Below are 25,962 nucleotides of genomic sequence, written 5' to 3' on the forward strand. Positions count from 1 at the left end.
AACAAAAGGAAGATAAACAATCAAATCAAAAAATGGGCAAAAGACCTAGACACTTTTTGAAAGAGGACACACAGAAGTCCATAAGACATAAGAAAATACGCTCAAAGTCACTAATCATTCGAGAGATGCAAATCAAAACAACAGTGAGATACCATGTCACAGCTGTCAGAATGGCTATCATCAACAAATCAACAAATGACAAGTGCTGGCGAAGATGCAGAGAAACAGGAACCCTCTTGCATGCTGGGGGAATGCAGACAGGAGCAGCCACTGTGGAAAACAGTATGGTGTTTCCTCAAAAAAATTAAAAATGGAACTTCCATTTGACCCAGTAATCCCAATTCTAGGAATATACCCCAAGAAAACAGAAACACCAATCAGAAAGGATGTATGTACCCCTATGTTCATAGCAGCCCAATTTACAATAGCTAAGATTTGGAAACAGTTTAAGTGCCCATCAGCAGATGAGTGGATTAGAAAACTGTGGTATGGCTACACAATGGAATACTACACTGCAGAAAAAAAGAAGAAGAAGAAGAAGGAATTCTTACCATTTACAACAGCATGGATGGATCTGGAGAGTATTATGCTAAGCGAAATAAGCCAGTTGGAGAAAGATAAATATCACATGGTCTCACTCATTTGTGGAATATAGTGAACAACATAAACTGATGAACAAAAATAGAACTAAAGTCATAGAATCATTGAATAGACTGTCCAACCTATGAGGAAAGGCAGGGGGTGAGAGGGTAAGAGATCAACCAAAGTACTTGTATGCATATATATGAGCATAACCAATGGACACAGACGGGATCAGGGATGGGGGCATGTGCTAGCTAGGGGATGGGGTCGGCCAGGAAAGGCAAGGGGGGGAGGGAGAAGAGACTTATGTAATACTTTAAACAATAAGTAATTTAAATTAATTTTTAAAAGCCTCATTACAACTCATACATAGTAACTGTGAAGTAGATACCATTAGCAAGATTTTGTAAATGGGGAGATATGTCACTTGCTCATACAGCTTGTTAAGAATAGGAGTCAGGATTCAAATTCAGGTCTGATTTCAAAGCTCATGCTCTTTCATCACAAAACATTAAACTTGAAACAACAGTTTAAAAAAAAAAGCAGCTAACTACTTTATGTATTTTGTGTTCAAGATACACAAAGTATCTTACGCATTCATGTATGAGGTCTCACAACAGAAATAAAAGAATAATGGCACATTTTTTATTAATCTCAACCTGGATTTCTTTTTGCCTTTATCTCTGCATTATGGATAATTTTAAACGTGTACAAAAGTAGAAAAGACTGTATAATAAGCCCCCAGGTACACATCCTCCAGCTTCAACAAGAGTCAATTTATGATCCAACTTGTTTTATCTACAACTCCACCTCAAAACTCCTCTCCCCTCCTGAGTTATTTTGAATAATATGTCAGCCAAGTGCCACTTTATCTTTAAATATCACAGCAAACCTCTTTTAAGATAAGGACTCTTTTTAAAAACATACGCATAAAGCATTGTCACACCTAAAAAATTAACAGTTGTTTCTTTTTTAACATTTTTTTCTTGTTATTGTATTTATTGGGGTGACGCTGCTTTACAAAATTATACAGGTTTCAGGTGCACAATTCCACATCACATCATCTGTACCCCTGTATTGTGTGTTCCCTACCCCAAATCAAGTCTCCTCCCATCACCATTTATTGCCCCTAACCCTTCTTCTACCTCCTCTTTGATAATATAAACTATGCAGTCAGTGTTAAAATTTTGAATTATCTGATAAGATACTACTTTTTATAGTGACACATCTCTCTTAATCTATAGTTAATGTGGCTTTATAATAATATTTACCTCATTCCACTGTGCACTATTTGCTTTTGGCAAGCTATATTGTTAGGGATAGATTTGCTTTGACAAGAGATATAGGTTTGCCATTTCAATATAGGTTTTTAATGGTCACAGAATGAAAATTTTTCATATTTAAATATACTGAATAACCTCCTCAAAAACCCGCTATGCTATCCATGCAGGATCTTCAAGTTGGCAAGAAATTTCCCTGCCCCGTATTCACCATGATCACAAATGTAATATGAGTGATCACTGATTTTGTTACACACATTTACATTGTCAGTGTTCTTAAACTTTTTATTTAAATATTGTGTCATTTGTTTCAGACTCTGGGTCCATGGTGGCCATTTTTCTAATACATGTGAAGATAGTTTTATTGCAATGAAGTTTAAATTACAACTGGCAATAATTAACTTATTTTACAAAAGGGGAAACCAAACCAAATGAAGAAAATCATTTTTCTCAAGCGACAAAATGGTATTGTTGTCATATGTAAAGGGAAAAGCTAATATTATTGTTTAGACATCTGATCGATCTTTTTTTTTATTTTTAGATGTCTGATTAGTGAAGTGGTAAAAGTTCCATGGCAAAGATTCCAATGAGTTTTCTTTGCAACGTTAAGTGAAAAATTAAGTGGGTGAAAAGTTCTTAAAGTAGGCACGAGTTGAAATATAAAGGGAATCTATGTCTGATTAAAAATAAAAGTGAGGTGCCCTGGCCAGTGTGGCTTAGTTGGTTGCATAACCCTATGCACTGAGAGGTTGCTGGTTCGATTCTCAGTCAGGGCACTTGTTTGGGTCTCAGGCTTGATCCCTGGTGTGCGGCATGCGAGAGGCAGCTGATGGATGTTCTGCTCTCGCATCGATGTTTTGTGTTTTTCTCTTTCTGCCCCCTTTCTCTCTAAAAATCAATAAAAATATTTTTAAAAATAAAAATAAGGGTTTCCCACGTTCTCCAATCATATTTGAGTTCATTGAAAGAGCTCTTTCATTCATGTCCTCCTACATTAAAGTAATAACTGTCTGGATTACATTTTATTTCCTCTCAGTGTCATTCTTTTTTAATGAACATAATTCAGGAAGTCGACAGTGGACCAATAAGAAAATTTGGGTGGAAATATGAGGGGGAAAGAATTACCATTAATACTATCAAACAGTCCAACTAAATTTTCTTTCTGTTTAGTATGTGTAGGTACTGTGCTTAGGGCTTATACATATTACAATTAGTCCTCATAACAACCCCAAAATGAGGCAATAATATATCACCATGGAGAGCAGGGGTTCTGGAGCTACTAATCAGTACAGGTTTCTTATCAGGGTGATGAAAATGTTCTAAAATTAATAGTGTAATAGTTATATAAACTTAGTGACTATATTAAAAACCACTGATGTTGCCCTAGCTGGTTTGGCTTAGTGGATAGAGTGTCAGCCTGCAGACTGAAGGGTGCCAGGTTCTATTCTAATCAAGGGCACATGCCCAGGTTGCGAGCTCGATCCCCAGTAGGGGGTGTGCAGGTGGCAGCCGATTGATGATTCTTTCTCATCATTGATGTTTCTCTCTCTCCTTCTCCTTTCCTCTCAGAAATCAATAAAAATACATTAAAAAATTAAAAAAGTAAAAATCATTGATGTATACTTTAAAAGGGTGAATTTTAAAGTATATGAATTATATATTAATACATGCTTTCTATATATTTAAATGTATATTATAGAATCAGACTGACCAAGTTGAAATCTTGAGAGGAACGATCTTGAACAAGCCTCTTAACCTCTCTGTGCCTCAGTTTTCCAAATCTGCCGATGGGTACATTAATAGCACCTATTTTGTGGGGATGTTCTGAGGGTTAAATAAGATAGTGCATGTAAAGAATTTAGCCCAGTGTCTGGTCCTTTATAGATAAGAAAGCTGAGGATCAGAGAAATTTAGCAACTTGCTAAGCTCAAATGACCTTTAGCTAAATAGTACAGTTGGGCTTTGAACCAGGTCTGGCAAGCCTCAACCTTCATGCTCTTTCTGCCAAGCATGTTTCTTTTCCAAAACAGGGATAAGACCCTCCCTAATCCTAAGCAGTGGTTACTCCTCCAGCACATTAAACCTGGGATTGAATAGAAAACCTGGGATTGATAAGAAAAACTTTGCTTGCAATCTTTCTCCATGTCTGGGCAAGCATCTTTCTTTAAAGGTTACTCTTTCAGCACATTGTGCCGAATCATCACCATAAACATATGTTTAAACATGCGCTACTAAAGAGCTTTATAAATAAGGGATCTTTTCTAATTAAGGACCATTTTCCTTCCAGGCGCCAGACTCTGGTTTAGTCCAAATATCCTGAAGAGCACACAGGTGCATTGGTGTGCAGAGTTAATAAAATTCACCCCATCACATTCCTACACAGAAGATCCTGCCATAGATAGAAGATGCTAAAAAAGTCTGGGGCTATCATTTCTGTCCTTTCTTACTCCCTTCTCAATACCACCTTGTCTTCTAGAGCTTTAGAAAGTCTTCCGCCAGCTGGTCTATTTTTTACATATTCATTTTCTTTGTATAATCCTAAATTGACCTTTACAACCTCATACAGACCTGTGCGCACCCACTCTACCAGTTTCTGAAGCACACAGGGAGCTAAGACTTGATGAAAAGGGCTTCAAGGTAACAGATATTCTCCCTCCCCTGCTCCAAAAGTATGCCTTAAGGGTAAGAGCAAGGCTGGGGGCAAAACACACGACAATGGGTTTTGCTACTTGATCTTTCTTTACATTTTACTAGTACTTCCAAATGAGCAAAGATTTTGCTACATATATTCAACCACTGTCAAGAGGTAAATAGCTATGTGAGAAACCAAGATGGCGGCATAGGTAAACACCTGAAATTGCTGGCTTGCACAACCACTTCAAAACTACAATTAGCCCTAACTGGTTTGGCTAAAATAAAAAATCTGATGAACAGAATAAACTGGTGAATACAATAGAATCAGGGGCATAGAAAGGGAGTGGACTGACAATTCTTGGGGGGCAGGGAAGGGATAGAAGGGCTGCAGGAAGAGACTGGACAAAATTCGTACACCTATGGATGAGGAGAGTGGTGGGCAGAGGGTGGGGTGGGAACCGGGTGGAGGGGAGCTATAGGGCTGGGGGAAACAATTGTAATAATCTGAACAATAATGATTTATTTTTTGAAAATTAAAATAAAAACACAGAGAAAAAAGAGGTAAATAGTTTTCTGTTCTAAATAAACTCTTTTCAATAGAGAAAGGCTGTGCAGAAATGGCCCAGTGCGGAAGATGACTGCAATGCCACTATTATTAGCATCTGGTAAGATGTGTCCTTTGTCTTTTTAGCTCCAGATAGTCTCTTATGTTAAGTTCCAAAATTATTTTTTCTTCTCAACATATTATTACACCACATCTCTGACACTAATTCTTTATTTCTCCTTTAGGTAATTAATTCTACCCTCGCAGTTCCATTCATTCCTGCCAGTTCACATTCATGCTCTGGCCCCTGTGGATTTTGGTTAACATCTGTTAAACCCAAACTGTAGGGCCATTCCCTGAATAGCATATTCACATATTACAAGCAAACTGCTACAGGATTACATATAATGTTCTATTCTCAACCTATGTTTTTGCCATTAATGTTTTAGGACAGTGAGATATATAGGTACCACACACCATATAACCATACATCATGTATGACTTTGTTACAAGAATCAAGAAGCTTTAAAAATATAAGCCTAACCAATGGACACAGACAACAGGGGGGGTGAGAACAGGAGTGGGGTGATGGGAGGGTAATGGGGGAATAAGGACACATATGTAACACCTTAATCAATAAAAGAATTTTAAAAAAGAAAAAAATGAAGTTAAGAATTTCAAGATAAGAAATATACAATATAATATTTTCATTTGTTAAAGTTTGCTTTTAAAAAAAACTTGAAATATATGAAAACAAAGTATGAGCTAGGAAAAGTAAAAATTTAATAAAACTATTGTAGTATCATCATGCACAAGTTAAATTTCTTAAAGGCCTATCTGTTCACTGAGATGAGATACAGTGACAGTAAAAGAATAAGAAGTATGGGGTTCTCAAACCTCAGAGGAAAGGTAGGGGAGGGTGGGGGGAAAGGGGGAGAGATCAACCAAAGGACTTGTATGCATGCACATAAGCCTAACCAGTGGTCACGGACAACAGGGGAGTGGAGGTACACATGGGGAGGGGTTTGGGATAGGAATGGGGGGATGAGGACTATTATGTGATACCATAATCAATAAAAAATAAAATAAAATAAATAAATTGAATAAGTATGGGGAAAGTTTACAATTGGTCAAAAAGTTATAGCGCAAAATAGTTCATAAAGTAGTTGCAAATTTGACCTATTATTTTCTGAGAAAATAAAAGTCTGTACTTCTAATAAGATAAGGTAATTAACATTCACAGGGATGTTTCTGACATTCTCAACCAGAATACCGAAAAGAAGGGAAGCACATACTCTCCCCTCAAACTGTTGGAATTCAAAAAATATATATATTCTAATTTTGAACCTTTTAAAAATGTGTTCCAATCCTGTTTTTTTTGTTTTGTTTTGTTTTTTTCCTGTTTTTAATCTTGCACACAGCTGTCTGTTGTACTTTTTAGAATCATGCCAGCTGCTGGGTTCATCAAGCAAAGGCAGGAAAACAATGGTTTGAAAGTAATTAGAAGCTCCGAGGCTGCAGCGAGGCCCATATTAAAATGTGATAACACCGTTCTAGTGGGAATTTCAGCACAGCTCCATTTCTGACTTTTCTCTCCTGCCAGACAGGCCGGCTGCGGGGAAGAGCACTGTGATCGAGGAGGCAACACACTGGAATTTATTTCTGGAGCCAATGAAGGATCGGCCGAGCTGGAGCCCTCTCAAAGCTTTTATGATGGACGTGGCTACCATTTCATTTGAATGCCAGTGGATCTTGTTGGTCTCTAACAAAGCTCAAGAAATAAGAGCATGTTATAGTGTTAGCTCTATAAAATAATCTGGCACCGATCCACTCAGAAAGATGACGCGCCCAAGGCTCTTGTGGCTGAAAAGCAGGGCAGGGGGCCCAGCAGGATGAAGGTCCATTAAACACTCCGCTAACTTCCCCAGAAATGGCCGAAACCGGTTTGGCTCAGTGGGTAGAGCGTCGGCCTGCGGACTGAAAGGTCCCAGGTTTGATTCCGGTCAAGGGCGAGCACATCCCCAGTAGGGAGAGTGCAAAAGGCAGCTGATTGATTATTCTCTCTCATCGATGTTTCTAGCTTTCTATCCCTCTCCCTTCTTCTCTGTAAAAACAATCAATAAGATATATTTTAAAAAAATAAAAAATAAATTAAAAAAAATAACTTTCTCAGAAATGGCTATTGCCATCTGTGGAGAAGCTTTTTCATAAGAGACAGAAGTAAACAATACCGTCTCCACATTCTTAGGGTGAAACCATAACTGGTCAGAGTACTCACCTTGGGGCTGAAAATCCCAATAGTATCTGAAAAACATAAGAAAAAGAATGCAGGTGAGTCAAACCTGTATTTCTCAATCTGGGTGGCATATGGTAGCTATAGCATCCAGTCCCAAAAGCTTGCTAAGTAGTCAGTAACTAGCCAAAGCCACTACCCACTTTGACAAGAACCAAAGGGACTTGAAAGATTCTCAAAGGCTTGAAAGCGGCATTTACCTCACTATAACTCCTTAGATAAATTTGCCCACATTGCTGGAAATGTCCCAAGACAGTGATCGGCAAACTCATTCGTCAACAGAGCCAAATATCAACGGTACAACGATGGAAATTTCTTTTGAGAGCCAAATTTTTTTAATTTAAACTTCTTCTAACGCCACTTCTTCAAAATAGACTCTTTCAGGCCATGGTATTTTGTGGAAGAGCCACACTCAATGGGCCAAAGAGCCACATGTGGCTTGCAAGCCACAGTTTGCCGACCACTGTCCTAAGAGGTTTGCTAGCCATGAACCAGGGTTTCTCATAGGAGCTTACAGACTGGGAGCAGGACAATTCTTTGTTTGTGACCACCCGTCTCGAGTATTATAGGACAACCAGCATCGCTGGTCCTGGTCATCGAATGCCAGTGGCACCTCCAATACACCCTCCCCCCCAACACATTCTCAAATACTTCTGGGCCTAAATGATTCTTAAATCTTACAGGTCAAGCATGAGCAACTGACAAGGTCATCACACATTTTAGTATCTGAGTCAAGTTTGGGGCTCTTGAAGGCTCCTGCCATCTCCTTTTTTATTTGGGGAAATGATTGGCAAAACTAACAACCCTTAAAGCCTTAAAACCAATGAGACCGCAGTGGTAGGATCATTGTAAAGCCACTTATTTGGAATCTAAATTGCATCCCCTCCCTCCAAAAAGATGTTCTACATGGTGGCTACCCACAAAAGTCTATTGTGTTTTGGTTCCCATTTCCTCCTGCCTTCGCAGGAAGCTCACACGATTTCTGTATCGATTTTCTCTTGTTTATAATCAACCTCTTCCTCTCCGTGTCCCTTTCCATCAGCATTTATGTTAATATAAAAATAAAGCGAACCTTACCTCACCTTCTTAATATCCCTCCTTCTTGACTATCCCCTTTTCCCTCACATCACCGTGACATTTTCAAAAGTTTGTCTATAGTTTGATCTCTTTATTTCCTCACCTCCCACTCATTTCTCAACAAAGTCCAATCTCGCTTACAATCACCACATGTTATTTCTTGCTGTGGACGTAGTGACCCTCCCATACCACTAAGTAGAGTGGATATTTCTTAACTTCATCTTGGCCTCCCAAGAGTTATATGTGCATATGAGTGAGTATCTAGGTTATTTATTAATAAGATAAAATTTCAGAAAATGGAGAGGAAGGAAATCAGGGGGCAGAGGTTGCCGTAATCCCGTAATGAATCCGTGGGAAATGATCAGATGACAAAGAGAAGATGGAGAGGAAACCTCACGACTGGCTTTTCTTTTTCCTCTCCTTTCCCGGAACAGTTCTGGGCTGGCAATCAGGTGAGGGGAAAGGAAAGATGCTTGGGTTAGATGGCAGGAAGTTAAAGACAGCTTTGGCAGCTGCAGTGGAAAGGAAGAGGGAATGAGAAAAGAAAGGGGTGGACAATGTAAAGCTGCAGCATCCGGGAAGGCGCCGTGTGGATGTAGGGACATGCACACAGGAACTGGCATGATGGGCCAATCTCCACCAGCAGACAATGCAGCTCCACCGTACCTGCGGCCACTGGGAGAGTTTTCCATAAAACCCCTTTCTGTAAATACAGCTACCCAAGCTCATCAGAAAAGGCCTGAGCAGCCGAAACCGGTTTGGCTCAGTGGATAGAGCGTCAGCCTGCAGACTCAAGGGTCCCAGGTTCGATTCCGGTCAAAGGCATGTACCTTGGTTGCAGGCACATCCCCAGTAGGGGGTGTGCAGGAGGCAGCTGGTCAATGTTTCTCTCTCATCGATGTTTCTAGCTTTCTATCCCTCTTCCTTCCTCTCTGTAAAATATCAAATATATATATATATATATATATATATATATATATGTATGTATATATATATATATATATATATATATTTTTTTTTTTTTTTTAAAGGCCTGAGCAATTTGCCATCTTCCCCTACTATTTTCCATCTTCTTGCAGAGCACTGCCCAAGCCTTTGATTCCAATCATTAACCAACTTCTAATTCAATATAGAGAAATTAGGGTGTGAGCATATGCAAGTTCGTGTGTGCATGTGAGCGTGTGTGTGTGCGTGAGTGTGTGTGTGTGTGTGTGTGTGTGTGTGTGTATGTGGACACCAAAATGTTAATGGTACCGGTAACAGCAGGAACTTTGCTAACCAATGTTCTCATGTATTACCCACAAAAATCCTAGCCATGCAACAGCAATTAAAAGACCAACTCTTGGCAAATTGTTAAGTAAAATGTTTTTGATGATTTCAGTCTCTTCTTTTGTCCTCTCTCCTCCATAAGCCCCACTCCAACTCACACACACAGTTTCAGTCCCCTCCTCTCCCTACATAATGTGCCTCTGGCCTTCCGACTTCTTTTGTTGGTTAGGAAGATGTTTTAGGCTCACAGACACTAAGAGTGGTGCTTCTGCCAATAGCTGTGACTTAAGACAGCTGATTATATTTGAAAAAAGATTAGATGTAATAGATCAAATATAGTAGGTTTATCTTGATGTTAAAAAGCAGAATCTGCTTTATTCTTGATAATACTGTAATTAAATATTTCTGCCAATAAAAATCATACGTAGAACTAAAGTGAGATGACATGAAGTGGAATGTTAGTTCCCTTATTTTTCAGAAGTTACAAAATTATCCTGTTACCTTACCTCCTTTTTCCCCTCTCTCTTCTTACTCTAAGTATTAATTAGTAACGACCCTAAAGAAAGTCTATTAACACACACACACACACACACACACACACACACACACAGTTCACAGAGGATACTTCTCCCATCCAAGTACTAACCAGGCCTGAACCTGCTTAGCTTCCGAGATCAGACGAGATCGGGCGCGTTCAGGGTGGTATGGCCGTAGACCACAGAGGATACTTCTAAAAGGCAAGGCCAAAAGGTGAGCAACCTCATCCCTCAGTGGAGGAGCCACAGATTATTCTCTGCTGGACACACTTAAGGTCTTGATCTTGTCTTGTTAAACACAGCCTATGGATTGCCTTCATCACATTCTTTGGAAAGATGATTCCACACTAGAGAATTCTATACTCTTTAGGTGGCAGTTAGTCAAAACCTGCCAAAATCTTCTAATTTTTATCCTTCACTTTGAAAACAATTATCCCGTAGCCAGAGACCCCAAAAAGTCTGAAACTAAAATTTTTGAACCCAAATGCAAAGACCACATTAGAAATATATGAAAGCAAAGTACGTGCACATGCACACGCGCACACACACACACACACACATTTGTGTTTATCCTAAAAGCCTCTGAGAATTTCAAATCAGGCCTGTGCATATAGATAACAAATACTTCTTTAATCTTCTCTTTGAAGCTTTGGCTTCAACGTGAAGGGGAAGCTATCACTCCTCTGTAATAGTCATATTCAACATTATCAGGTCCATGCAAATAAGATTTGAAACTAGAAAAAGATGAGTACAGAATGAGCAGAGAGAAAATGCTGAAACCATAGTGGTGATTATTTTTCACAATCAAAATAAATACATATTTTGCTTCCAAAAATAAAAATTAAAGAATAAAAATCCACAACATTAAGTTTACTCTACAAAATAGTCTTGAACATTTAGGGTTAAATATTATGTGCAAGGCAAAGTTTGTAATACATGTTTTAAATTAAAGAGGTTTCAATTGAACATTATTGATTTATTTTTATTATTAAAGTATAGTTGACACATATTTTAATGAGTTCAGGTGTACAACATAATTATTTAATATTTAAATATGTGCCTTATGAAGTGATTACCACGATAAGTAGAGTAACCATCTGTCACCTTACAAAGTTATTATGATATTATTGACTATATTTCCTATGCTGTTTATTACATCCCTATGACTTATTCATTTTACAACAGAAGTTTGTATTTTTCCATCCCCTTTATCTTTTCACTCTTCTTTAATCCCCTTTAATTGAGCTTTAGTTTAAGGAAAGGTACAACAAATAAATTGAACCCACTGTATTGTTATAATTATGGTAATAATAACAATGTTAAGATATTTTGAACACATTGTTGGACACTGTTCTAAGCAGTTCTTATATTAACTTACTCCCTCCTCAACTCTAACCCTATTATTATGCTCATTTTCTAAATGAGGAAACTGAGGCATCAAGAGGTGAGATAACTTGCCCAGAATCACACAGCTAGCAAATAAGGCAAACAAGTTACCAATCCTAGCAACTAGTTCCAGAATAGGTATTCTAATAATAAATTAAGGAGGTAAAACAAACAACTGTAACTATCCTCATGTTGGAAATATCTAGGAAGAAAAATAATTCTATTTCCTAACTATAGTTTTAAAATTAACATATTCCGTATTTAATATAAACATTGAGATATATAGGTATATATTACATGTATTATTTTATTTAATTTTCATCACAACCCTATGAGGTCAGTACCATTATTATTCCCATTTTATAGATAAGAAAACTGAGACTCAGGAAGGTCAAGAAACTTGACCAAAAATCATGAAGCTATTAAGTGGCAGAACCAAGATTTGAACCCAGGTCTACTTTCTTCCAGAGCACAGCTCTTAAATTCCATATTAACTATTTTTCAATTGGCTGTAACATTTAAAAAAAAAAAAAAGTACTAAGAGAAAATATAATTGTTCTGTCGGACAACCTATTCTCAGAGGGTACATAGATCAGAGGTCTTTAACGTGAAGTCAGTCCATAGTTGAGCTTTGGGAAATAAACATTATGTTCTCTTACTCCCTAAAATTATAAGTGAAAAGTAATATGTGTTTTCTTTTCTCTTGAAAAATAGTCCAAAAACTTCATTAGATTTCTGAAATATATCAATAACTCTCTCCCTCCAAAATGAGAAGACGCTCTGGGTTAGATGAACAAGGTTGTAATGGCATTATAACTCTAGATCCATAGAAAGGCCAACATCTGTAATGTGATAAATCTAGAACATCTAGATGAAATTTTTTTTTTGCAACTAAGTTATTAAAAGGGTTGTTTCATCTGTGACTTATGTAAATTTAAAGCTCATCAGATATTCCCTGCTGCCTGGTAGACAAAGTCAAATCTCTTCTTGCTGTCTTAGGGATGTCCAAGTTTAAGGTTCAGTTTTTGTAAATGGATAGGCAGTCTGCAATACCCGATGTTCAGAGTCATCTTCTATTTCCCTCTTGACCATCTCTATTCTCTGGTAGTGGCTATTTCCAAACAGATGGCAAAGACACATACTGAATATTATTCTGGCATTAGAAATGGAATCTTAAGGACTCAAATGGACACCTGGCTGAGTAGCGCTTCAGCGGCAAATGGTATGAGCACAGAAACCCTTGTAATTGATCTTAAGCAGCAAGGCATATGGCAGAGACTGATTAATGTCAAAGAAATGGGCTTCCTGAACAATGCTAACCATCTGGACACTAGAGATATTTCCTGTAGTTTATTTCCTCACTTGAGAAGATTTAACTGATTTCAAATCGTCTTTCTACCAGTGTTCCATCCTCCCTCACAGAAGGCCTGGGCAAGTGACCAGAGTAATATGGCCAAGGACAACTCAGGAACAGAAATGGGAAAAGAGCTCCACCTGGTGGAAGCCTTACTGGGGGCATCAGAGGCCTGGGACCCAGGGATTGGGATACCAGCCTTAGAAAGAGTTGGGAAGGAATTGGAAAGGTCCTTGTGGGGGAGCTGGTGTCCCTCTAGCCCCAGTTCCTTTAATTTATCAAGAGTGAAAAGATTTTTAAAAAAGTGAAAAGACCTGGTGCCTGCCTACAAGAAGCTTACGATCTAGTCTAAATTATGAGATATTTACACAAGAAGAGATGTGTAAATCTAAGGTAGTAAATAACGAACACTATGGTAATAATAGACAATATGCATATAACTAAAGTAATAGAAGAACCTGTCAAAAAAAAAAGCTTCTGTGTTCTTTTTTGAAAGGTAACATTTCTGTAGGCTTGAGTCTATAGCCAGCCACACATTTTAAAAACCTACTCCAGAAGGCAACATAATGTTCTCTTCCTTACAAACTAGAAGTCACAATTAATCTTTTACTAAATGCTAAATAAGCAATATTATCTGATGTTGACAGTAACACCCGTGACTAAAAATTTTTTGAAGTCTATTCCAAGACACTGAACAGAGTAATAAAATTTAAAAACAAATAAAACCCTATTTCTCACTAGAACCTTTTATAACACTTGAACTACATAAAATCCCTGCTATCGTCAATTGAACATCCGCTCTGATGCTAACAGTAAGAAATCTGGGGGATCTTCTTTTTTTTTAAGTATATTTTTATTGATTTCAGAGAGGAAAGGAGAGGGAGAGAGAGGTAGGAACATCAATGATGAAAGAATCATCCATCAGCTGCCTCCTGAGCCCACAACCCAGGCAGGTGCCCTGACTGGGAATCGAACCATGACCTCCTGGTTAATTGATCAGCGCTCAACCACTGAGCCACTCACTCTGGCTGGGTGGGTAGTTCTTCTTGATTAGTCAGTGATTATACCCTTTCACTCAACACTGGAAACCAACATCTTAATATTCCTTCCTCTACGCTCTAGCACTGGGACTGCAGATTTTGGTTATATGTCTACACAATACTCATACTCCCTGTATCAAATGTAACTCGATGAACTATTCTTTAAATGCCAGCCAGGTCCACTGTAGCAAAATAAAGGACCTTCAATGTCAGGCCAGAGTTTAGATTTTTTTTCTTTCTTTCTGTAGATAAAAGGGAGCAACCGCAGGGCTGATTGGTTTGTTTGCCTGTTTTTATGGGTAGGGAATGATGTCTGCTGTGATAAAACCTAGCAGAAATGTGTAGCCTGACTGGGAGGGAGAGAAGCCAGAGGCAGTTTAGGAAGCTCCTGAAGAGCAAGAGAAACAAGAGATTTGATAACAGACTTGGAGGCAGGTTGGAAATAGAGCATCAAGACAAGAGTCAGAGATACCTTTTGTTCCCAAACTTGTTTGTTGAAGAAAACAAAGCAACACATACAAAGCACTCCAGCTGGTTACCATATTTTAAGCTGCATTATCTTTGGCTGTTGCCCTGTCATTTTGTCACTGTTGATGCTTAGAACCCAGTTTTGTTTTATTTTTTTGCTTGCTTCAGGTTAATAGCTACTCCTGGACCACAGAGACCTCCTAATTATCTGATTAGCGAATAACAGATAATTGTATGGCTCTGTGAGTACAGCCACCTACTCACTGGATTTTACAGCTGGAAGGACACTGAAGGTCATTCAATCCAGCCCCTCACTTCACAGATGAGAAAAATGAAGCATGGAGAGAGTATCTGATTGCATCATGGAAGTTTAAAAGTCTATCCAGGGGTCTTCAAACTACGGCCCGCAGAGGAGTCTGATCCGGCCCGCCAGGTTTTTTGGGCAGTGAGCACAGCCGAGGTGTTACAGTAGGAATTAGTAGTTCATATAGTCCGGCCCTCCAGCTCTCTGAGGGACCGTGATCTGGCCCCCACTTTAAAAAGTTTGAGGACGCCTGGTACTATGGAGCTACCGGAGTTTATCTTGTGCAGAATCAGAGGCAGGTTCGAAAACGTGATATTTAAAAATTCTTTGATATTTTCTGTGTTATTAACATGATCACATTATTTACCTGAGAGCAAATGTTACAGACCAAATATATATATATATATATATATATATATATATATATATATATATATATATATATATATATATATATTAAGCTGGACTGGTTCTTAGAACGCATCTAGGCAGGGTGGATTTCTCAACATTAACATGACAACATGCCCTCTATATCACAAGTTAGGAAGACTGCATTCATTCTCTCAAACATTAATAAATCTTCACACTTGGCCAGATATTTCTGAAAGCGCAGAAAGACTGAGCTGTGAGCCAGTTTGGCTGAAATTTTCAAATTGTGCAGTGATGTGATTGGCCCAAAACATGCCCAGGGTGAACATTGGGGCTAGAAGAACCCAGGTCTGGCTAATGCCAGAACCTGTCTCACTGCCTGCAGATGAGGACTGCTGAGGGTGCCTGTGGGATCAGATGATAAAAGATTTCTAGGAGGAGCAGGGTTGGGGGGTCAGGACGCAGAGGGGATCCAGATTCACCAGAGCAGGTGGCAGAGGAGGGAACAGGGCTGGATTCCGAGGGGGGGGGGGGTCCAACCTGAAACCCTGTTTTATCTTGTGAAGTGGGCTATGCTGCCATGTTAGAATGCAAAGTGAAATGATAAAGACAGTTACGGACTTGAGAGGAAAGAAACACTGAGGAAAATTGGAGAGCTTGCTGCTATGGAGCATATAATATAACCTCAAGGCATTATGAAGGGTTCCATTGAGGTTGGCAACTAAGGGTTATGGTGGTGGCAATCCAATCGTATAATTTTGCTCCAGCACTGATTAGCTGCCCAGGTATAAGAGCATAAAAGGTGGACAGTTGAACTGATCCAAGGTCAGGATTTTTCTAGGCTTGTGGGATGAAAGGACGAGAGAGTAAGAGAAGACAGGAGGGTCATGTCATGGAGCTCACTCAGGCTGGCCAGGGAAGAAACAAATGGCCAAAGACTTGACTATGGTGTCTGCACACAAATACTTTTAACAACCAATTAAAATATCAAAAACAGGAGATATTATTATTCTACTCTTTTCTCTCAAGACTATGCTTTGTCCCACAAGTCACAAACCTTCCCTACCCTCATGTTCCTTGTTTCAGTGGTTGACATCTTCATACACCCAACTGAAACTTACAAATAATTCTCTTACTTCTTTTTTCTGTTTCCATGTACACCCAACCACTGAGATCTGTAAATTCTACTCCCTTCATACTTTTTATCTCCTCCCATCTCTACAGCCACTGAATTCATTCAACCCCTCAGAATGCCTCACCTAGATCAATGTAACCTCCTAATTGGTCTGCCTGCCATTTCACTCCTCTCTAACCCATTCTCCTCAGTGATTATGGAGAAGGAAGTGGAAGTGACCTTGAAGAGCAAAGTCTTTGCAGCCAGGTCTGTGTTGGAGTCTCAGATCCTCCATCTTTTAGCTGTGAGAAGTTGGCTGCAACCTCATTTTCTCATCTTTAAAACAGAAATAATAATCATACCTGTCTCTTATGGCTCTTGGGAGGACGAACCGAGATAATGCAAGAACTAAGCACTAGGTCTGGCACCTGCAGGCTTTCCATAAATGTCCACTGTTGTGTCATTAATACCATCATTATTCTGATGGCCTAAGGTACAAACCTTGTCTTATTATTCTCTTGCTTGAACCTTAGGTCCTCCTCTGCTCTGCTCACCCTCCTGCTGTGACATGTCACTGCTCTATCAGCCAGCACACTTCCCCCTGAATTCTCTTAGGGAATCCTTGATGGTCCTTGGAGGCTCAGTTCACTCTCCAGTTGTAGATGCTCCCCCAGCACATATGTACACACCTCTCAGCAACACCTGTCATATGGTACTACAATGTTCTTATCTCTCAATGTTCTTGACTGAGCCCTCAAGGGCCATTGGCACAGAGCTTTTGCTCAATGAATGCTTGCTAAGTAAGTAACTGACGGTGAGAAACAGAACAGCTGGCTGAGTTCAGCATGAGGGTGCATTTCCGGGAGGGATGGGAGTTGAGGCTGAAAAGGCAGGCGGAAGGCCAAGCTCTCCCAGAATGCCATGGGGCATGGGTTTTATCCCAAAGAGAAATAATTTTTCTCTAAGTTACTCACACAGAGGCAAATGGGGGGAAAAGAAAGAAAATCAAAGGAAAAGAAGAAGAAGAAAAGCAAGTAGAGAAAAATAAAAACAAGGAAGCTTTGTTGAATTAAAAACTTCATCCCAATGAAGAATTATCCCCCTTCCCCCACCCTGCCCCAAAGCGTGGCTTCAAAGACTAGCCACAAAATGGCCGGCAAAAATATACTTCAAAAGACACGACTGAATACACATCGCAGTGGCAAGAATCCAATATATAAATACAATCAATTTGTTTCCTCATTAAAAGCTTTCATGAAGAAAATGATTTAATACAAATGCTAAAGTTACTGACATAGATTAATTGGAAAAATAACAACAGAATCCTAATTAAAGACATAATATTATTTCATTCATTCATACTACACCAAAATCTGAATAGTTATATAAAAACACAATCCAGAAAGTAGGCTTCTACTGGTAACCACTGTAAAAGCTACAATGGATTATTGAAATTAAAAAAAACAAAAACAACCTCCTACCTTTATGTGTATAGTTTCTTCCAGTTAAGAACTGAGATGTATACAAAGTCAGAAATCACTTTTAAATTATTTCACAGTTTAGCCCTCAACCTGACTTTTTTCCTAATTGTATAAGACTGGATACTAAAATATCATCCTTTCCCATTTATTTTGTTGTACAATACCTACAGTAGACATCATTAAACCTTTACATGGAGGTATCCAATTATTCAAATTATAAAAATGGAACTGAATTCATTGAAAGGCTAATAACTAAGCCCACAGAAGAAAGACAAATCATTTCTCCTTCTCAATATCTTGGCTTTGAGGAGGCCAAGCTCATGTTTATAACCTTGCTTCTGCAGCTGGCTTTGGTTTGTTGTGGATGTAATAAACCTTTGTGGACAGCCAGGTAACCTAATCCCTTCTTAGAACTTGATGTCTATAGGACAATACATTCTAAAGATCTGAATTTTTATGCTTCAACTTTTGAAATGTGATCGGTTTATAAATTAAAGATTATATTTACTATATTTCAAATCTGTTAACAAGGTTTAATGGTTTTTGTAAGCCGGCCCAGAAAAGTTACCAATACCCATTACTTTGTTTTATTTAAAAAGAAAAAAAAAAATGCTTTCCAAGGTCCAAACAACTAGAAATGGGACACAGTCTATACTTGAACTGGGGCTGCCCGTCTAGAATTGTCCTAACAGGGAAACTGCTGGTAAAATACCCATATCCTTGGTAGTATTTTCCAAACTTGTCCCATCATGTGATTTACTTGGGATCATGTTAAAAATAGATTTCTAGGACCCTATCCTGGAAATGCTAATTTAGTAGGTCCGAGTGGACCTTGAGAATTCGCGTTTAAAAAAAAAATTTATTGATTTTTTGAAAGAGAGGGAGAGAAATAGAAACATTGATGAGAGAGAAACATCACTCAGCTGCCTCCTGCAGACAGTTACTTAAAGTAAGGAGAAAAATTAGGAAAAAACTATTGTCATAGGTATTAACAGGGAGAAGTGTGTTTTTTAACCTTTGGGGGAAAGGGGAGCTATTAACAGTGTCATAGGCTGCAGAGAGACCAAATAAGACAAAAACTGAACAGTGTTACCTGCATGTGGCAATGAGAGAGTTACTTGCTAGAAAAAGAGCCGGCAACTGAGGTGTAAACACAGAAGAGGAAAATAGAAATGGCTAGTTTAGGCTTTTATTTCAAGAAGTTTGTCTGGCCCTAGCCGGTTTGGCTTGGTGGATAGAGCATCACTCTGCAGACTGAAGGGTCCCAGGTTCGATTCCAGTCAATGGCACATGCCGGGCTGCGGGCTTGATCTCCAGTTGAGGTGGGGGAGAGGGGTGTGCAGGAGGCAGCCAATCAATGATTCTCTCTCATCATTGATGTTTCTATCTCTCTCTTCCTCTTCCTTCCTCTCTGAAATCAATAAAAATATATATAGAAGAAAGGAAGGAAGGAATAAAAGAAGAAATAACAGACCATGCTCCTTCTTCTTCATAATTAGACATGTCATCTGCAGTCACTGTACTGAAGTCTAAAAGAAGATTCCAACTATTTTTATTTTGATATTGCTTGTTTATAACATTCCAACAAAAAAATTTTCCCATAAGCCTAAGAATTTAAATCTTCCATTAAGCACTAAGTTCCAATAGGCAATGGCCATTTCTAGGTCTAATCCTTTTTGTCCTGCATCCTTTGCAAAATTAAAAGTAAACTGGTAAAAATTCTGGGGAAGGGGGGCACAGAGACAGGATAGTAGCTAAAGGGAATCGCTGTGTAGGATGTAATGTTTTTATTAATATGAGAAGACATCTGAGCACATTTATATGATGAATTGAGAGATGTAATAGAGAAGGAAAAGCTGAATTTAAGAAAGACAGGATGTCTGGGGGCAGTAATAGTGGAATGAAGATGACAATTGCAAGTCAGTGCTTCAGTCCTCAGACAGTGTAAGGAGGGACTCTGAACTCAAAAGATGACAGAGGAACAGAGAATGGAAAAGTCACAGAGACAATTCTCAACAGGGGAGAGGTTTTGGACAAGATTAAATCGCAAAAGTGTAAAAGTGGCAGCAAGGAGCTTGAAGAGTGCCAACAGCGCTTCTGGGAAATGAGCAAATTCTATTTAAGATTACTTCAAGCAAAACAGTATCCTGCGGAAGAGCTATGTTTTACTTAGTCAGAGAGGGAGAAAAGAGGTTGAGAATACAGTAAAATTTGATTATAATAGCACATAGATCCTAGGAAACACAGGGGAAAGGATTCGAGGAGAGGTCATCGGGAAAGATGAGAGGTGGTGGAGACAAGGAAGTACAAAGCTGAACAGGAAGGATGATGACCAAAGGCTGAGGATGGAGAACAGAAATGGCTGGAATGACTGGCATCCATACTCCCCCAGAATTCTAACACACGGTCTGCAGTCTTGTAACCTTTTATCACCAAATGAGAGCAATGTTATCATAGGATAAATCTGAAGAAACGGACACCATCTTTACAGATGGCTTTGGCCCCTCTAATGTTCAGTAAAAATAAAATAATAATAATAATACTATTTCTGGAATAGAATATGTGGAGCTGGCCACAGAACAGTAAATTTCCTAATAAAGAGAGTCTCTTCTTTTAAGTTTTAGCCTAGGACCTAAAAACACATTTGTAACAATCCATTCACTCAACTCACATCATTGAGCTCACACCATGTGGCAGCACCATGCTAACTTTTCTCTAATGAATATAAGATGATCCATGCCTTTGAGGAGTTTATAATCTCCAGAGATATGTGTTCAGTTCTGCGAAACTGAATTTAAATGAACTTAAAAGTATGTGTTTGAGAATCAGCCTACACTGAAGGGTTGCAGGTTCAATTCCTGGTCAAGGGCACGTACCTGGGTTGCAAGCTTGATCCCCTTGGTTGGGGCACAGGCAGGAGGCAACAACTCGATGTGTCTCTCTTACATTGATGTTTCTCTCTCTCTCTCTCCCTCTTCCTCCCTGCCCCCTCCCCCAATTCCATTCTATCTAAAAAATAAAAATAAAAAAAATCAATGAAAAAAATATCCTCGGGTAAGGATTTTTTTTTTAATTATGTGTTACAAGCAGTCTTCTCAAATGTTAATGCTCATGTGGAATAATGTTGGGGGTCTTATTAAAATGCAGATTTTGAGTCAGTAAGTCTGATTCATTGAAGCCCGAGAGTCCACATTTTTAACAAGTTTCCAGGTGATGTTGGTATGGCTGGTCCACAGCCACACTTGAAGTATCAAGGAGCTAAAGACTCTGGCCCAAAAGATTCCTTTGCTTTACCTTTTCTATTGCGCTGACCTGTAAAATCCTGAGAATTTTTCCTCTTTTCCTTGCTAACTCTCCTATCCATTCATTTTTTTCTAATAAAAAAAAAGGTGGAGGGGTAGAAAACCTCAGAAAAGGAGAAGGGTTTTTCCTTCTAGCTTCACACCCTGCTTTCATGATTAAAAAACTTCTACCTCCTGCGATTAAACACTTCTGTGGAGCCTCTAATGTTTCAAACAGGCACCTAGCTATTCAGTAAAAGAATAAGAGACTGGGAAGAGCAATTAATTCCAGTTATGCCATATGGCAGTATAGAGCACTCGCTGGAACCTGAAAACTCAATTTCACAGGAGTCTTACTTATTCTGAATTTTAATCATTACAGGATCACCCAACATATGCCTACCAACCTGCTCCGTTTACACAAAATTCTAAAGAATAACTGCGCACTCAAAAATGATTGGCTTTTCCCAAATGGACTTAAAATGTCTTTCCTACCAGATTCTCCAAGTGAAGGAGCTGCTGACAGTTCCAGTTTAATTTACTGGTTCAACGAAATCTTCAAACAGTTCTTTTCATGAACAGTTATCGGTTGCTTTCTTACCATTTTCATTGTCAGCTCACCATTTTGCACAAGTCTTCATTTTCTCTGGTTCTGGATTCCTCAGCCCCCCCATGGCCAGCCCTCCTGTCCCTGTGAACTTCACCATCCCACCATATTTTCTCCATTTCACCTCTCTCCAGAATGGAGACATTATCATTTTCAGCACATACTCCATCCCTGTCCTCTCAGAGCTAAGATACTTTCATCTCCTGGACATCTAATAACTTCAAGATAAGGACAGAAAAATCAGTTCTTGTTCTGTGAACTTTTGTCTCCAGTGCTTGAGAGACTAGCCTAATATCCCCTGAACATGTTTTAGTGATAACATTTACTGCACTAGGGCCAAAATGATTTTCTGCCACTTTCAATTCTAGTTCAATAAAAGAATAAGAGCTTTGTTTCTAACCTTTGTCATTTTTAATGCCATAAAATGATTTAAAAAATGTAAAATTGAGTTCCATTTCCTACCGGAGTACCAATCTCATATTAGCTTTCCTTTTATCAAATTTATGGGAAAAGTCAGAAATTGCCTTTCCTTTAAAAAAAAAAAAAATCAAAATTTCAGGATCTCCTGGGCAGAATGTTTGAATTAAATTTCAGCTCTCAATAATTGCCGGCCTGGAAGTTTTAAAGAAGCATAAAAGTTGGCCACCTAATGTTAGCTATGTCAGAAATAACAAACTGGAAGATTACCCCTTAGTCCACACTCATCCAAAAATAATATTATTCCTAGAAAATTATCATCCTAAAATAATCACAAATATGTTTATTACATTTCCAAATTGAGGAAGTCTATGGTTTTCTGAAACCACAGTGAATGAAGTCTATGGTTTCTGAACTGCCAAGTGAAACAAATAATGTTTTTGCAACCTTATAGCATTATAGAAACTTTCAAATATGCATAAAAGATAAAGAAAAAAAGACTATAACCTAGACTCTCTGATTCACATTTTGCTACATTTGCTTTGTTACATATTTACCCACCCATTTTATTTTTTTGATGCATCCCAAAATAAATTGCAGACATCAGTACACTCCAACCCTAAGCATGCATATATAATTAACTAAACTTCAATATTTAGCTACAGTTCTTTTAAACCAATAACCTTTTGAAAGATGCCCATTCTTTTGTTTTTTCCAATGGCTTGGCTAAGCAAAGTAAGCAATCAATTGGAAGTTCTACATTCTAAATCCTAATCTTCCATTAATTGTTACTTTGATTAATTTCTTATATCTCAGTTCTCCCATTAACAAAGGAAACAAGGCATTTGGTAGACATGGTGGAATGCCTCAATTACCAAACTGCATATGGACTTTGTGGTTATGACAGAATTCACAAATGAGACACTCACTAATATAACTTAAGGCAGTGGTCGGCAAACTCACTAGTCAACACAGCCAAATATCAACAGTACAATGACTGAAATTTCTTTTGAGAGCCAAAAAACCGACTTCTGCGCATGGGCCACAAAGTTTCAATCACACTGTACATGCACACCCGCACATGGTATTTTGTGGAAGAGCCACACTCAAGGGACCAAAGAGCTGCATGTGGCTCGCGAGCCGCAGTTTGCCGACCACTGACTTAAGGAAATAGCTAATTGGAGATTATGTGGGCATACAATTTTCTGTAAGTTATAATGAGAACCTCAAAAAGGCTCACAGACTTGAGGGCGCCTGAGTTTGAACATGGAATGACCATGCATCTAACATAAGCCACTCTGTTAAGGTGACCAGATGTCCCGCTTTTGGAAAGAATTGAAACATGATTATTTCAATATAAAAAGAATCTTCCCCAAAATCAGGACTTTTTTAAACGCCGCGGGAAGCAGGACAAATTGTTCAAAAGCGAGACATCTGGTCGCCTTACTGTGTGTCTGTAATAAAATAATTTGCAGTTGGACTCTTGGAGACCGAGTCGCTTCAAGTGGGAATTTTGTAACAAAGCCATAGGATCAGGTTGGAGTTTTCTTGGCTTTTGCCAACTCCTCACTAGCCACTCCAGTGAGAGCTGCCCCAGGAAGAGCTGTCTTTCCTTTACAAACTGTCTGTTCCCTACACTCATTTTTTCTCTCTCGGAAGATTGGTTCTGGAAGGGGCATTCTTTGAAGCCTAAAGAACCAAAACTACGGAAAACACCGCTGGGCGTTCGGAAGGAAAGATGAAGAAGCCAAACTGGACCTGGGGCGACGGGCTGAGAGCTTCCCCGACGGGTCAGCGGTTGGTCCATAAAACATCCCCATTGCCCAGGAGGCGGTGACACCTTGTGTAAATCAAAAAACGAAAACCCTGAGCTATCTCATTTCCGTTTGCAATGCGCAGGGGTTAAATATGGGTACCCAGCGCTGGGGAGGTTCCTGTGGGATTGATTTTCTCTGCCTTCTCTGAGCTCTTTGCTGAGCGGGATAAGTAGGACTGCATTTCATTATCAGCCCCGCGAGCGCTGCACGTCGGGGAGACGGGCTGGGGCTGCACAGTGGGGAGAAGATCCGGCTTCCAAAGAAAGAATGACTCACGTGGTGTGATGATAAAAACCCACTTCGCACCCAGCTCATTTTCAACAGAATCATCACATCAAATAAAGTCCCAAGGAGACGAAATGTCCTGAATCATTTTCCAAATTAAAAAAAACCAACCAAACAAACAAACAAACATAGTGATACCATAAAAGAAATCAAATCGAGGTTTCGAAGTATGGTTGGTCATGGCTGCATTTTGTAACATCTGGGGGTTGGGGGTTGTGTGTGAAAATAATTCCAAACATTTTGGGGGGAAGACAACTTAGAGAGAAAGTATCAGGGGAATTTGACATTAGGGGAATCTTCACTGGAATCAGCCAGTGTCACAGAAACAACCTCAGAACTAAGAGTTGGGCTCCTGACACCCAACTCTTGCCTTTCTCTCCTCTTCGCTCCAGTTCCACTGTGACACAGGAAGTGGAGACAGGATGGGTCTGTGTCAGAAATGAGAGAAAACAGCCAGTGAGAGCAAACCACAACCAGAAGACCCTGCGTGCAGGTTCCTGGACACCCACAAAAGCTGAACACAGAGGGGCCCTTTGTTGTTGTTGGCTTTCTGCAGTACACCGCTGTAGATCACGTGAGACAGAAAACCAAGGCCAAAGCACATGGTGGTAAAATAAATACCGTCATTTTATATAAATGATCTTTCCACACAATGTATGAAATAAGAGCCTCCATTTAATAGACAGGTAGAAAAGCTTCATGTATTAAAAAACGGACACAGGATTTCCTGAGACCTTCCAAGACACATTTACATTGATAGTGGGAATGTGCCTGTGTGATAATGACAACTATACTCCCATCAGCAGTACAGCACATTTCAGTGACCGAACTACATGGCTGAAGAGCAGTGCTCAGCTTATTCTTCTAACAGGTTAGTCCAACCTGAAGGGTGAAAACTCAGTTACCTGCCTGTCACCTGTACCACATTTCAAAATTCTTTGTGTGTGTGTATATATATTGTGTGGTTGTGTGTGTGTGTGTGTGTGTGTGTGTGTGTGTGTGTATATATATATATATATATATATATATATATATATATATATATATAATTGATTTTTTTACAGAGAGGAAGGGAAAGGGATAGAGAGTTAGAAACATCGATGAGAGAGAATCATCAATGAGCTGCTTCTTGCACACCTCCCACTGGGGATGTGCCCGCAACCAAGGTACATGCCCTTGATTGGAATCGAACCTGGGACCTTTCAGTCCACAGGCCGACGCTCTATCCACTGAGCCAAACCGGTTCCAGCTCTTTGTACTCTTGATAGAATATATTCTCTTTAAAGAGCTCAACACTGAAGAAACAAATTTATTCATCCAGACATTTTTTAAAATCCACCTATCACTGAGCATAAAAAATACAGAACTATTTTTAGAAACAGAGTTACTTACAAAAAAAATATTTATTTTTTTAGGATACCCAAAGGGAAAAGCTCCTGTCCATCAATACCACCACCACAGGCCAGTGTAAAAGGAAAAAAAGAATCAATTTAATCGTAGAACTGGTGCCAAATTCAAGAGACCCACACAAGTGAAAGAATAAACAAAATAATCATAAATTTAAAAGGAGAGCTGTACATTGCAAGGCTGCTTTGAAAGGATAGGAGACTTGCTATGAAAGAACACAATAAGATCTTCCTTTTCAGGTCAAACCAAGAGACCAACAGCAGTTAATATCATTACCAGTCTCACCTGCAGAGCATTTTCAGATTAAAAAAAAAGAAATAAATATAACCCCTTGCTCCCAGATAAATATATCTCCAAAAATGTTGAACACAATTGCAAATCTCAGCATACACCCAGTGAGTAACAGAAGACTATACA

General features: G+C 39.0%; 1 protein-coding gene across 2 annotated transcripts in view; it reads right to left on the reverse strand.

The window, feature by feature from the left end:
* SKAP1 (src kinase associated phosphoprotein 1) overlaps positions 1–25,962 on the reverse strand; it is a 253,543-nt gene that overhangs the window by 209,422 nt on the left and 18,159 nt on the right. For both annotated transcript variants that reach the window (XM_036451284.2, XM_036451283.2), the window contains exon 3: positions 7,319–7,344. In XM_036451284.2, coding sequence (XP_036307177.1) covers positions 7,319–7,344 — 26 coding nt within the window. The remainder of the gene's footprint in view (positions 1–7,318; positions 7,345–25,962) is intronic.

This window comes from Pipistrellus kuhlii, unplaced genomic scaffold, assembly GCF_014108245.1.
Source record: "Pipistrellus kuhlii isolate mPipKuh1 unplaced genomic scaffold, mPipKuh1.p scaffold_m20_p_22, whole genome shotgun sequence".
NCBI classification, from domain to species: domain Eukaryota; kingdom Metazoa; phylum Chordata; class Mammalia; order Chiroptera; family Vespertilionidae; genus Pipistrellus; species Pipistrellus kuhlii.